Here is a 12743-nt window from a genome sequence, read left to right as displayed (position 1 = left end):
CACTCTTCCTCCCCGCACAGTCACGTGCTCCCGGAGCCGCAAAGCAGCGACGCCTTTGCGACAGGGTGACAGCCAAATGGTGCGACATCGGCGGCGGCCGCAGGCGCAGCAGCGGCCCGAGCGCTGCCAGGGCCGAGCGCCGCGCCCGGGCGGGGAGCGCACCGCGGGCACCGCACGGCGGGGAGCGCACCGCGCCGCTCCGCACCGCTCCGAGCGCGCTGCTCCGCACCGCGGGGAACGCGCCGCTCCGTACCGCACCGCGGGGAACGCGCCGCACCGCGCCCCACAGCCCACCGCGACCCCCATGAGAGTAGAGGGGGCAGCGGCGGCCCCCCCGCACACGCCCGCCCGCCTGCCTTAGCACGGAGCGCTCCCCCCGCCCCCGATGCGCCCTTAGTCCCGGACCCGGGCCCGCCTCCCTCGCTCCCCTCCCCGCCGGCGGCGGCGGCAGCAGCAGCGCCCAGGTGCGGACTTCAAACCCCGGCGCAATGGCGTCCAACGCGGCCGAGAGGGAGATCCTCTTCACCGAGCTGCAGGTAACCGGCGAGGGGCACCGCCCCAGACCCGCTCCCCTCCCTCCCTGGCGGGGAGGACGGAGGAGCCGCCGCGCCCCGCCGCCCCCTGCCCGCCGCACGGCGCGGGACGCCCACCCCGGGCTGGGGGGCCGGCGGAAGCCCGTGCCCACCCCAGGCCTTTTCCCGCTGCTCTCCCCCGGGAGCGGAGGCGCCGCCGCCGCCCGGTCACAGCCCCACCCCGCCGCCGGCCGCGACCCGCTTTTGTCTGCGCTCGGCTCCCTCCTTCCCCCGCCGAGCGGCCGCGTCCCTCCGGCGGGGCCTGCCCGGGGCCGCGCCCCCCGCCCCGGCCTCGGCCCCACCGCCCCGGGATCGCCCTCCGCCCGCCCTAAGGCTGCCCGCGCCCGGAGCCGCTACGGGGGCCGGAGCTCTTGCCCTCCCCCGCCGCCCGGGGCACGGCGCTCGTCCGGGCCCGGCCCGAAGGGCTCCCGGTGGCCACCCCACGCCCCCGTCAGGGTCAGGCAAAGAGCCTCTCTCTCCCCTGGACATGGCACCGCGCAGGAGCCGGAGCAGCTTCCTTCTTGTAGGCCTTGAACGCCGAGCTTGGGAAGAGGAGAAAATGGTGCGATCAACGTTATTTGTCACACGGCAAGGGTTCTTGTCACTACAAAAAAACAATCCCAAAAGACCCCGCAACACTGTTAAAGGTTGAAAGCTCAAGGGTTAGAGGTTTCCATCCCTGTAATCTCACCGGTTTTGGGTGCCTGTGCAACTGCTACTTTTCTGCTTGTCAGCTGCAAGGTTAGATGCAATTCCGGAGCTTCACTTTTTGTGCTCTTGTCTTTAAATGTCAGCACAACCTGCTACCTCTTCGGCTTCCTTGTTCTGAGGAAAGCTTGCTTTTCTTTTCTTTCTTTTTTTTTTTTTTTAATATACATCACTAAATCCATGCAAGCTGTTACGTTTACCCACACAGAAAATGTGTCTCTGAATTTATTAGTTGGACAATGAGCCCAAGTAAGAAGTCCATAAATGGAAAGTATTGAATTTAATGCTCAAATAAAAATTAGAAAAGCATGTTTAAAAAAACAAATTTTATTTCCTAAATGCTGTTAAGTTCTCCTGTAATTTTGACTGTTAGAGGTGTGCTCACTTGAATAGCAAAGGAAGGGAAGGCACAACAGATGTAGGAGTATACTTAATATTGTAGCACGTGAGATGGCTGAAGGCTAAGAATCCATCAGAAATGCTGAACTTTAATCAGTGGCTCGTAAGTGCCTAGGAAGAATCACTATGTTAATATAAACTTGATACGATGACATATAAGCTGGTAAACCTGTTTGAAGTGGTGAGCTGTGTGAATAACTATAGTAGTGTTTCAAGTAAGCTAAGTGGAAGCAACATTTCTGTAAAAGTGCCCAAACTGGGGTTCCAATTACTTTAAACAGAAATGAGTGGAGATTTTTGTTTTGGGAGATGGGAAGGGTTGGTTTTGGTTTTGTTTTGTTGCTTTTTTCCTTGAAAGGTAAGACTGACAGTGATACTAATTTTAAAAAAATAAATAACCCAAAAAAAAACAACCCACCAACAAACCTAGGGTGGATTCGATTCTTTGGTTGCACTGTCTCTTCCATTATATATGGTAACTTTTGTATCAATAAATAGTTTCTTGCACAAGACAGAAAAGTTAAAAAGTTAAGGTGGAGAATCCCAGTGGGGTTTAAGCTTTGTGAACTGCTAACTTTTAGGTATTTTTAAGAGGAACTTTCATATCAGAAAGAACTGCTGTAAAGATGGTGTTTTGTTTGCAGTGCTGTGTATTAGCAGTGAAAGGCAAAGGCATCAATATAGTTTTGCTTGGGAATACCTCAAAACAAATTGCTCTTCATACACCTGTGCATTAAAGTTGGTTTAGTGGTATGGTCAGAAAGTAAAGGGAACTGCAGTGAAGTGTGAGATACGCCATTTCACTCACATTTCTTCAGGAGGGAACTTCCTCAATCATAAGAAGTCTAACTTGAAAAGTGCTTATATGTGAAATGGACTTTTGCTTGCATATTGCAATCCTGCACAGAAAGATGAGGAAGTTGTAGAATTCATGGCTGCAGTAAAGGTTTAAAGGGTCAAGTACATGGGTTGATCTAGATCACGGGTCATGTGTGGTTTAGATGTTTTGTTAATACATGTGAAAACTTACTGAAAACAAGCTAAACCCAGTGTAAATGCCAAGCTTGTTCCTGACATGGACTCTAAAGTGAGTATCAGTCAGCGATCAATACAACACATTGCTTTGTGCTGTGTTACGTGCTGTGTGCACCTGGTTATGACAGGCCTGTGTACTCCAGCATGCTGTAAGAAAACTCTTAGGCTGGGATGAAGTTGATAAAAGTGGATCAGTAGTTACCAATCAACTGAATGCTCCTGACAGAAAGATTGGCAGACCGTCACACCTACTGACTAACAGGATGTGAAGTGGATTCGGAGAAAATATGAAAAAGAAAAAAGCAAAATAACTGCTTGCTAATAAGAAAGTGGCAAAACATAGATGTGGTACATGTTCTTGTTTCAAAGGCTTAATTAAACAGGCCTTAAGTAGGCTCTAGATCTCACTTCTCACAATGAAAGTTTTGCATTTTAAATAAGTGATGCCATATCTCATAGAGCAATTCCTTATAAGCCTCTGCTAGCAAATATCCACTTGATATTTCTGTCCTGCTTTTTCTACAAAATATTGTATCCATTCTTCTGTATTTTATTTTACTTTGAACATTTTACAGACTGTTAGTGGGATGTGGAAAGTATATCTTGCTATTTAGCAAGTTTTGAGCTAAGTTTGTTCAAGGTGAAAAATGCAACACTTATTCCTCAGTACTTAGCAAATGCAAAATACAAAGTAAACTTGGCAGTAAGCAAATCCTCTCTTTAGTTTGTTCTGGTAGCTTCACCAGCAAAATTGCCTGAGATTACTAAAGATTGAAAGATTACATAAAGCCAGATTACCCTTTTTTACCTCCTTTTATCTCCAGTACAGGTTCTTTAGTAGGAGGAGGAATGAGCTTGGGTAAGAACCAGTATTGCTGATTGCCTTCCCTTCCAAAATTCTGCTGTCCTTCTCTGGGCTTGCATCCCTTAGAACTTTGTACACCAGGTAAACTAGCCTCTCTAGGGCTTGCTCTCAGGTTAATTGCACAGTCTTTAACTCTTTGCTTCCTGGTGGAAGTGGCAATTCTGTTTCTTCATAAGACTAAACTCTAACATATGGTGCTGTAGGTTATTAAATAAGGTATCCATGAAATAAAATATTGTAAGTTTTTTATTGAAAAAAGTTTGGTTTGTGTTTTTTCAAACCATTATTAAAAAGAAAATGGTCTTTTGTTAAGTGTGTGTGCTTTCTTAGCAGTAATGGTAGATATCAGTGTAGTAAGTTGGTATGGCTGGGTTAACAGAAATTATTGCTAAGTGTATTTAAATGAAACTATTGTGTATCCACAGTGATTACACTTTTGTCCTTCTAGGTGTTCACTACCGCTTCTTTTTTAGACAGTAGTAAACTTGGGGCTTTTATTGTTAATGTTACAGGATTTATATTACAAAAATTTTTGCTTCACTCAAAGTTGTGTTTTGCAAAGCAATACTTGCTTAATATCAGGGGAAAAGAGTATATTACTTGGGTTTATTTGCTTGAATGAAATTGTTTGGTCAAGATCGAGAACTTGGTCTATGCCCCAAAAAGAATAAGCACGTAACAAACCCTCAGTTACTTCAAATGGAAATATTAAAGGCTCTACCTACTTAACTTTTCAAACTCAACCATGATACATACTTTTAATATTACAGAACGTTGTAAAAAATGTCTTTATACTGGTCAGCATAAAGGGATTTTTTAATGAATATCTTGTTTTAACGCCCTGGTCACCTAATTTCCTACAGTGCTGTACTTAGAGATCTTAAAGCATAAATTTCCTGACAGAATCGTGTTTAAAGGCCACAGTAAATTTTTTTTTTAAATAGTGATGAACAGTACCACAACTGAAATATATGTAAATTATGATTATATGATGGCACATCCGGTATAGTTTGTTGTTTGTTTTATTTTTCCATTTCATATCTAGGACAATAATATTTGTAAAATTAATGTGACTGAACAATGCTTAGTATTTTGTTAGTCTGCATGATACAAATTGGACAGTTGAGTCTGAGGTTATACTATTATGTTTTGTATATAAATGTGTATAAAACTGGGCACTTGTGCTTACTAAACTACTAGCTGGGATTCTGAAGACCTGTATTTCATTCCTGGCTTCTCTGCTCTCAGCTAGGTGACATTAGGCAGATGACTTTGCTTACTCATGTCTCAGTTTTCTCATCTTTAGAATAGAGGTAACAATGCCAGCTTTTTTGGAGTTGGAAAGTACTGGGTATATATTATTAGCTGTGGTCAAGTGCCTAAGGACACCGTAAAAAGGTACAAGTAACCTAATTAATCTGTTTTGAAGAGGCATTGTAATTGGGCTGAACACTCAGCAGTAAGACTGCCTTCAAATAATATTCAGCTACGACAGATTAGCTTGAAATAATTTTGAATGACTCTTGTTTCTTCAGGGGGAGAGAATGTTACATTCAGGTGAAAATATCCTGAACTAGTCAACTGCAGTTTAAAAATGAAAATGTGTGTACAGCTGCTTGGGACTTCTTAGTTCCCTGCAAATGCTTTCAGAACTGGTGGATTTAGAGAAGCACTTCAGGGTTTTTCCATTTGTGGATGTATATTATTCTTTAAACAGTCCTCTATTCAAATCTTGTATTAGCAAAATATGCATCCTGTTCTCAGTGGAACATCAACAGTCCTTAAAATACCTTTTGGTAGGTGCACGGGTGGAGTTCTTGGTTTTGTTTCGTGTTGGGTTTTTTTCCATTTTTTGAATTCTGTCAGTCTGCCTGGTAACATGGGAACTTGTATATGATGTAGACTTGTATACATTTGACTGAATTACCTTTATCAGAGCAGCTGTCTTTTTAGGACCCAGATCTGTTATTTAAACTCAAGATAAATTATTAGTGATGGCTAGTAGAAAAGTATTTAGTTACATGTGTAATAGCTCTTCTGGAACAGTTTTATACATTGTGAAGGTCATTCATTACAATGTAACCTAAAATCTGCAGTAGAATAACTAGATAAATGTGTCCTTTACATTGGGAAAGAGTGGTTTAAGGATTTAATGTTGGAATTAAGAATTTCTTCGTCAGTCCTGAATTAGAGACTAAGACCTCTACTTAGATTCAGAGTAACAGTCTTATATGTGTTTTATGTGTGTTATGTGCAGTGGAGGGCTCAGTCTGCTTTCTTTTTTTTTGTTTTTTTTTTGCTTTTGCTAGAAATCACTTGCACAACTGGTATGAATTGGTTGATGGTAGGCTTTTTGTTTGTTTTGGTTTTTTGCTGCATGGGTCCACTAAGTGAATGGGTTCAGGAACAAGCTGAGCTGAAGCATCTCTCACGAGACTGCACGCTGTAGCATGGGCAAAGCATTTGTAAGGTACTTTCAAGCTTTAATTATTAATGCTTGGTCTGCAGTTCCTGGCACAAGCAAAAGAGCATCTTTGCTAGTGTTTGGTGTGGGTGCAGGAGGTTCTTTTTAAAGAAATGAGATTTATGTAGTAGAATCAAACCCATGGCTTCTGTTACTTTGAGATAAGATTCAGAAGTACTGTATTGAAACAGAAACTAATAGTGCCATTAGCTAACAAAATGCTTTAGGCCTGTCCTTACAAGTTACAGTAGATCTGATATGTTTGTTTATTTGAACTGCAGCAATACAATTATGTCACAGTGACACAAATTGACACCATTTTTGTTACTGCCGTTTTATAGCTGACCGGTTACCGGTTTGACACCCCACCAGTGAATTGAACTACTTGCATGGCAGTCTGGGAGTACATCCTCTGGAAGAAAGTACTGTTCTCTGGGTTTTTTCATAATTTTGTGGGATGATTTTCCAAACTTTCGGGAATTCTGTCACTGTATGTCAAACAAAGAAGTTTTGTGGCATCCATCAGCTTTACTGTTGCAAATTCTGGTAGCTGGTGAGGATGATACGGCTGAGGTTCTGTGATGAGGAGACACTCACATGAACAGGATACTAGTGTGCATTTGTAGGCTTATGTTCAGCTAAATGGACCAGCTTTGCTGGGAATTGTGCTGCTGTTGTACTCTGGTTAATAGAAGAGGCTGAAAGGAAGCTATATGAGCTAGTGCATTTAACTTCTTGGGTAGGGTAAGTTGAGAGGGTTCATGTGATTAGTTACTCTGGCTCAGTTGTGGGACTGCCAGCTGTGTAGTGGTGAGCTGATTGTTTTTTAAGAGCAGGCCACGCCTTACATTTTTCTTGATGTCGGGTATAGATACAGTTTCCTATACTCTGTATCAACATTATGCCCACTGTGGCTGTACTTCCTGTTTACTGCTGCTGCGGTGTACAGAGCACTTCTGGAGTAGATGCACAGAGATGGCAAGACTGTGCTCTCATTAGTGGAGTTTGTTGCTTCCACTGGGCAGCCAGGAAAAAATAGGAATATTAGCAGAAGTGTGTTTTCCTAGGCCAAGTATATCTATACTAAAAGCCTTTGTTATTTTACTGTAGATACATTGCTAGCTATCAGATAGGTAACAAATAAGAAATGATGACTGGGAAGGGCTGGGCTGTGAAAGTTTAATATACGCAGCATTTACCTGTTCTTTTTTTGTGCCATAAAAAAAGACCCAGGGACAGCTTGCTCTGGCCCAACGTACAAATCAGGATTGGTAAAAACCTTAATGGGGACATGACTAAATTAGCTACCTTTTTCTACCTCCAATTCCCATGCATTCCTTTAAGCCTTGTTTTCCTCACTGGAGATGTATTGGTTTTTAAATGACAGAGAATTTCTGACTTCTTCTCTAAATAAGTGCAGATCAGAGAGCTTGAATCAAAAACCTCTAATATCTGGTTCTTGCCTGTGGTGTTATGTATGGGAGTCTGGTGCTTAAGCAAACTTTTTTTTCTCTTCAGGGTTTTCAGACATTTGTTAACTTGCAACATGGTAGTAGGGTTCATAGATTTTAAGTTTCCGTTAAACCCAAGAGCATGTTGGCCTGAAAATGAAAGTAGCAGAATCACTTCCGTTTCTATTGAGAAGAACCAGGGAGACAGCTTTCCACTAACTTTCCACACTTGTTATTAGGATGTAACAAAATACAATAGGCAGCAGATCTATAGCCAGGAGAAGGCATAATTGAATCTGCAATACCAAGGTACTAATAGATTATATTCAAGTTCTAAGATAAATCACAGGAATATTGTGGGGTTCTGTGTTACTGTGATGGAAACACTTGCAAGCAGATCGGGTCAGAAAGCAGAACTTTTCTTGTGGATAAATACAACAATAATAGTTTTCTGAGCCTTAAACCCAGAGAATATTGCTCAACTCTTGGAATGTGAGGGCTGATACACCTTTTATTTATTTTTTTTTTCTTTAGCTCTTAATACTCAAAGTACTTGAACGTCACTACCACATACATTTTCTCTAATGAAATTTAAAAAGTAAATACATGTACATGAATTTCATAAATATATATGCAATATCCTATGTACTCGTATTTGTTAGACTATTAAAATAAATAGGTTATTAAAATTAACAAGAAGTAACAGTAAGTTTAATTGTTATTTACCTGAAATAGTACTTGTAAGTAATTGCAGTACATTGGTGTTCTGAAATTATTCTTCTATTCAGCTGCATGGATGTATATTTATTTTTATAAATAAACTTCATGTAACTTTTGAGGAGAAATTGAGAGTTGATGATTAAAACATCAGAAAAAATGTCCATTTTTTTTTTTTCGAAGTCCCAAACACAAACTGTGTAATTAAACAGGTAACAGTAATATGGTTTAGTATATCACTGCTGCTATAGTTGGCCTGTGAATTTAAGAACTTTAACATATGTATTTTTGAAAACTGTCAAAATTATATTCAGTTTGATTTTTTTTGTTACAATAAGATGTAAGGCAGGTCTGTGACATAAATTAAGGATGGAAGAGTTCTAGTTGGTTCATTGATGACATCATGTGCTGGAACTGGAAGCTTTGCCCATACAGACTTGAGTCCGTTGCTCAAAGAAAGTGTCAGACTTTGTCAGCTGGTATCACTGCTGAAAGAGAGAGTATGTTCCATATTGTGTTGCTTTACATTTGCACAGGCAGCTATATGGTGAACAGATTTTGTTGTTTTGTTTTAGTGAGTTTTTTTCACCCCTACATTAGTTTTCAGTCAGATGAGGTTCACAATTGCAGTTCACTGTGTGGCCATAAAAAGATTTGTACTAGTATATATGAGTGAATGGTCTGGGGCAGGAACAAACTGTTAGGGGAGGTCAGAACTGCTGGTTCTTTAGGGTGCTTTTTTTTGCCTGCCGTGGTGGTTCATGCAGTGAAATGTTTATCAGATTACAGATTCATCGCTAAGGACTGTGAAGAGTCTGATTCTGCTGCTGGTGTATAGGCAGACAATGAACAGTCCAAGCACAGTCTGTGGCAATTCTTCTCTAGCTTTGCATTCCACAGAAAGTCTCACAGTATGCATGTGACGGCGAAAACCTGTTTGTCTGAGAAAGCATTAAAAATAGAATTGGTTTGGACATCATGCATGGATGGAAGACGTAGTTACATTTAGTTTGATGTTGAAGGCTGAGAACAGTGTTAAGGTTTTGTAGCAGTACATGAGGTCAGTGTAGGGATATAACCCCAACTTCATTAGCTAACTTTCAGAAGTGGTAAGCCTTTGCTGTTAAACCTCTTATGCACTCAATGCAAGAAGTAGTTTTGAAAAATCTTGAGTCTTTTTGTTATTTCTCTAACTGAAATGGAAGAAAAAGTGAATATACAATTGAAATGGATGGGGTTGAATTTTGGAGTGAAGGCAAAGTACTGTGCAAATAATACTATAAACGTACTGTCCATAAAGATAATGAAGAGACTGATGTATTATATGCAGCTTGGTATGAATACATTTGTCAGTTAATGAGTAGCTCAATGACTGTGAAATATTTGAATATTCAGTAGGGAAAAAAAACCCTGACAACGATGAGGTGAATGTTTGCAATAAGAAAATATCTCTGAATGGTCACATGAGCACCAATTAAAGCACTACTTAGAGGACTTTGAACTACTGTTTACAAGACTGATGCTGTGTTTCAGAGGTCTAGCCAAATTTGGGGGAGAAAAGGCCAAAAAATATGGTGCAGAACAAGTTTGAGGTAACAAAATGTTTTCAAAGTTCTTATGTTGAATTAATTACAGAATTATCAATTCCTTCTCATTCTCCTTGTACTTACTGACAAACCTGAGCATATTATTTTAAATTTGTGTTGTTGAGGTGAAATATTATGTTTATTTTAAACAAGGAGATTGTTTTTGGTGATTCCAGGTGTTCCAAAGCTGTCTGGTAACAGGCTTATTTCTGTAATGTAAGCTAGAAACTTTATGCCAGTCCTTAGATAAATGGAAGAAACTTGCTTGGTTCTGTTTCTACCTTTCTTATTTCTCTTCTGCAGGAAGAGGAACATAACCCCTTCCTTTTATGAGAGATTTTAGGACTTGCCCTATTTACATCACTGAGGTTGCTAGATATGAGATGGAAATTTCTTTTTCATCATTGTGATACATGTTATCACTTGGATTTTTGAGTAACGTAAGCCCAAAAGCATCCAAAGTTATTGCTGAGAATTTAGAAGGAATGCAAATTGACTGTGTGGCCTGTTGCTTTTTGCAAGCACAATATGTAAAACCATCCACTGCTTTTCAATTTCATATGTTTATTTATATGGGAAGACACTGCAAAAGCAATTAAGTGGAATGTCTTTTAAGAGGATGTTTCCTTTATAGATAGATCTCCATATGACATGGCAAAATTCTTTCCTAATACTCAAATTTTGTAAGCTAAAATTATAAGATAAATGATGACAAAGAAGTGTCAGCTTTTCTGAAAAATGTTACTAACCTCTGAAGTTGTAAGGGTGTATGCTGCCTGCAACCCATGCAGACCATGCAGGGAATTACATGGTCATGATCGGATGGGGAGAGCCAATACAGTAAACCAGATTCTAGCAAAAGATTATAGAAGACAAAGTCAAAGTTTCAAAGACTTGTACTGAAAAATACACAAATAAGCATACAGATCTACAGAACATTTTAAAATCAGCAAGGCCTTTTTGTAGACATATTCTAAACTTAGTGGCAGCAGTAGGAAAGTAAAAGTAGTGTAAATCGTACATGCCTGACTACTCATGTAGCATTCTTGAACTGCTGCCCATTTGGGACTCTGCAATCTCCTTTAATGGAAGCATGTTTTCTTCAATATTTGAGTTTGTTTGTAGCTTATTTATAAGCTCATATGAAGCCGTTGTTTTAGGCTGAGAATGCCTGGATGCCAAAAGTTATGATCTGCAAATTATATCTATAACTAGAGGTCCTCAGAAAGTTTATTTAAATTTTGTTACTGAAACTTAACTCATTATTTAGGGAATTTTCTTCAAGTAGTTATGATTTGTGTCTTTGGTTTCTCCTCTCCTGAAGAGATGGGAACATGACATTTTGAAATTTCAAACAGATAGTGCTTCAATATTAGAACAAAATAATTTCTTTCAGAAGGTTTTTTAATTTACTCTACTTCTTTATTCATGCAAGTTAATGTGAGTCAAACTAAGTATTCTTCTGTTGGGCAAAGATTTTAGTTTTAACTATTCATTTTTATCAAGCTGGTTCAAATATGATTCCTCAGCATGCAAGCAGGCCACTTCACAAAGTAACATCTCAATGTGACTTTCTTCCTTTTCATTTTGTATGTGCATTTTTCAAATAAAATACTTACGTATGGCAAAGTACGTGGCATTCATCAGCAGTTAATTTTTGTTTTGGGGGCAAACTCCTTTCTTGAATTCTGCCTTTAGTTGTAGCATACTACATAAAGCAGAAACAATTTACAATTATTAATTTAATTGCTTTAGAAATTGGTCTTCATCTGTATTAGATGCCATACAAGAGAGCAAGAGAATATATTCTCAAGTTTTAATTAAACTAATTCTAACAGATTTTTTTAAAAAATCCCTAGCATTTTCTTAAGTGCAGGAGGAAAAAGAATGATGGCCTGCTGTAGAGGGGTATCCAGTATCATCATCTATTTTTCAGGTTAGCAGCCAGCACTAATTTGAAGTGTTTCTTTTTGATGGGAGTAACTCAGTGACACTGTCAGGGCAGCAGTTTCTGTGCATATGGAAATTGATTTCTTTAGCTCCAGTGGCATTCTTGAACCAGGTGACCTTGGGTATGAAAGAAAAGCGAGGGAGATCCAAGTTCTGCTAATGGTCTCCCATTTTTGTAATTTTTTTTTTCTTTCAACAATAGATTATACTATTTTATGAGCTCAAAAGTAGCATTTCCTTGCTTATGCATTTGCCTCCCTTCCCATCTGTTGCATCTACTTTAATTAGTTCACTGTCAATTAAGGGTTTATACAGTACTTCAAGTAAACAGATTTTTAAAACTTAACTGCAGATACCCGTATTCTGAATTGATTCACATACATTTTCTGAACTATGGAGATGAATTATTTTCTTCTTCATTTCTATCTGGCATGTAGTTTTTTCTGAAAATTCTTCCACTAATTTTTGTCTTGCACTTTGCCAACAATGTACATTGAAAATGTCAGATGTTTCTAATTACTTTTATTAATTTTTCCACTGTTATAAAATAATCTGTCTACTGTCCTGAAATATATATGTTTCTTTATTGCAATGAATATACTTGAAGCTTAGTACATAATGAAGTCCAACTACTGGGAATTCCTGCAAGCCTGAGATACAAAAGCAGTGAGCATTTTAGAGGCATATACTGGGAGTGAACAGAGCTGCCTCTTCCTCACTCAGGGTTAGCAAAAGGAAGGGCTGGCTGTGGTTCTGGCATCTTCAGCAAATGGGGAGAACCTGTGCCTAGTCAGAAGCATTGGCTGTACCCCATAATGTTTATAATAATGCTAGTTCATTGTGTCCTGGCTGGGTAAAACTGTGCGAAGGGCATGAAAAAGAAACCAGTAATGCTCAGAGAGGTCAGAGATGTTTAGAGTTGAGGGGATGGTAGCCTGAGCTAAATATAGTAGTTTAGCTTAGTTTGGAAAACAGTGTAGACAGATTGGGACCGTA

At 40.0% G+C, this 12743-nt stretch overlaps 1 protein-coding gene across 2 annotated transcripts in view; it reads left to right on the top strand.

Annotated features, from left to right (window-relative positions):
• Positions 1-205: 205 nt before the first annotated feature.
• The window catches only part of PKN2 (protein kinase N2), a 55455-nt gene continuing 42917 nt past the window's right edge, over positions 206-12743 (top strand). The window contains exon 1 of one of the 2 annotated variants that reach the window (XM_032117727.1): positions 206-536. In XM_032117727.1, the coding sequence (XP_031973618.1) occupies positions 489-536 (48 nt within the window). In that variant the 5' untranslated portion in view covers positions 206-488. Of the gene's footprint in view, positions 537-3570; positions 3661-12743 lie in introns of those variants that run through there. The other variant, XM_032117728.1, reaches the window with a different exon arrangement.

This window comes from Corvus moneduloides, chromosome 9 (assembly GCF_009650955.1).
Source record: "Corvus moneduloides isolate bCorMon1 chromosome 9, bCorMon1.pri, whole genome shotgun sequence".
In the NCBI taxonomy this organism is placed as follows: domain Eukaryota; kingdom Metazoa; phylum Chordata; class Aves; order Passeriformes; family Corvidae; genus Corvus; species Corvus moneduloides.
Note: the sequence above shows the minus strand (reverse complement) of the source record. Positions and strands in the feature narration are given on the sequence as shown.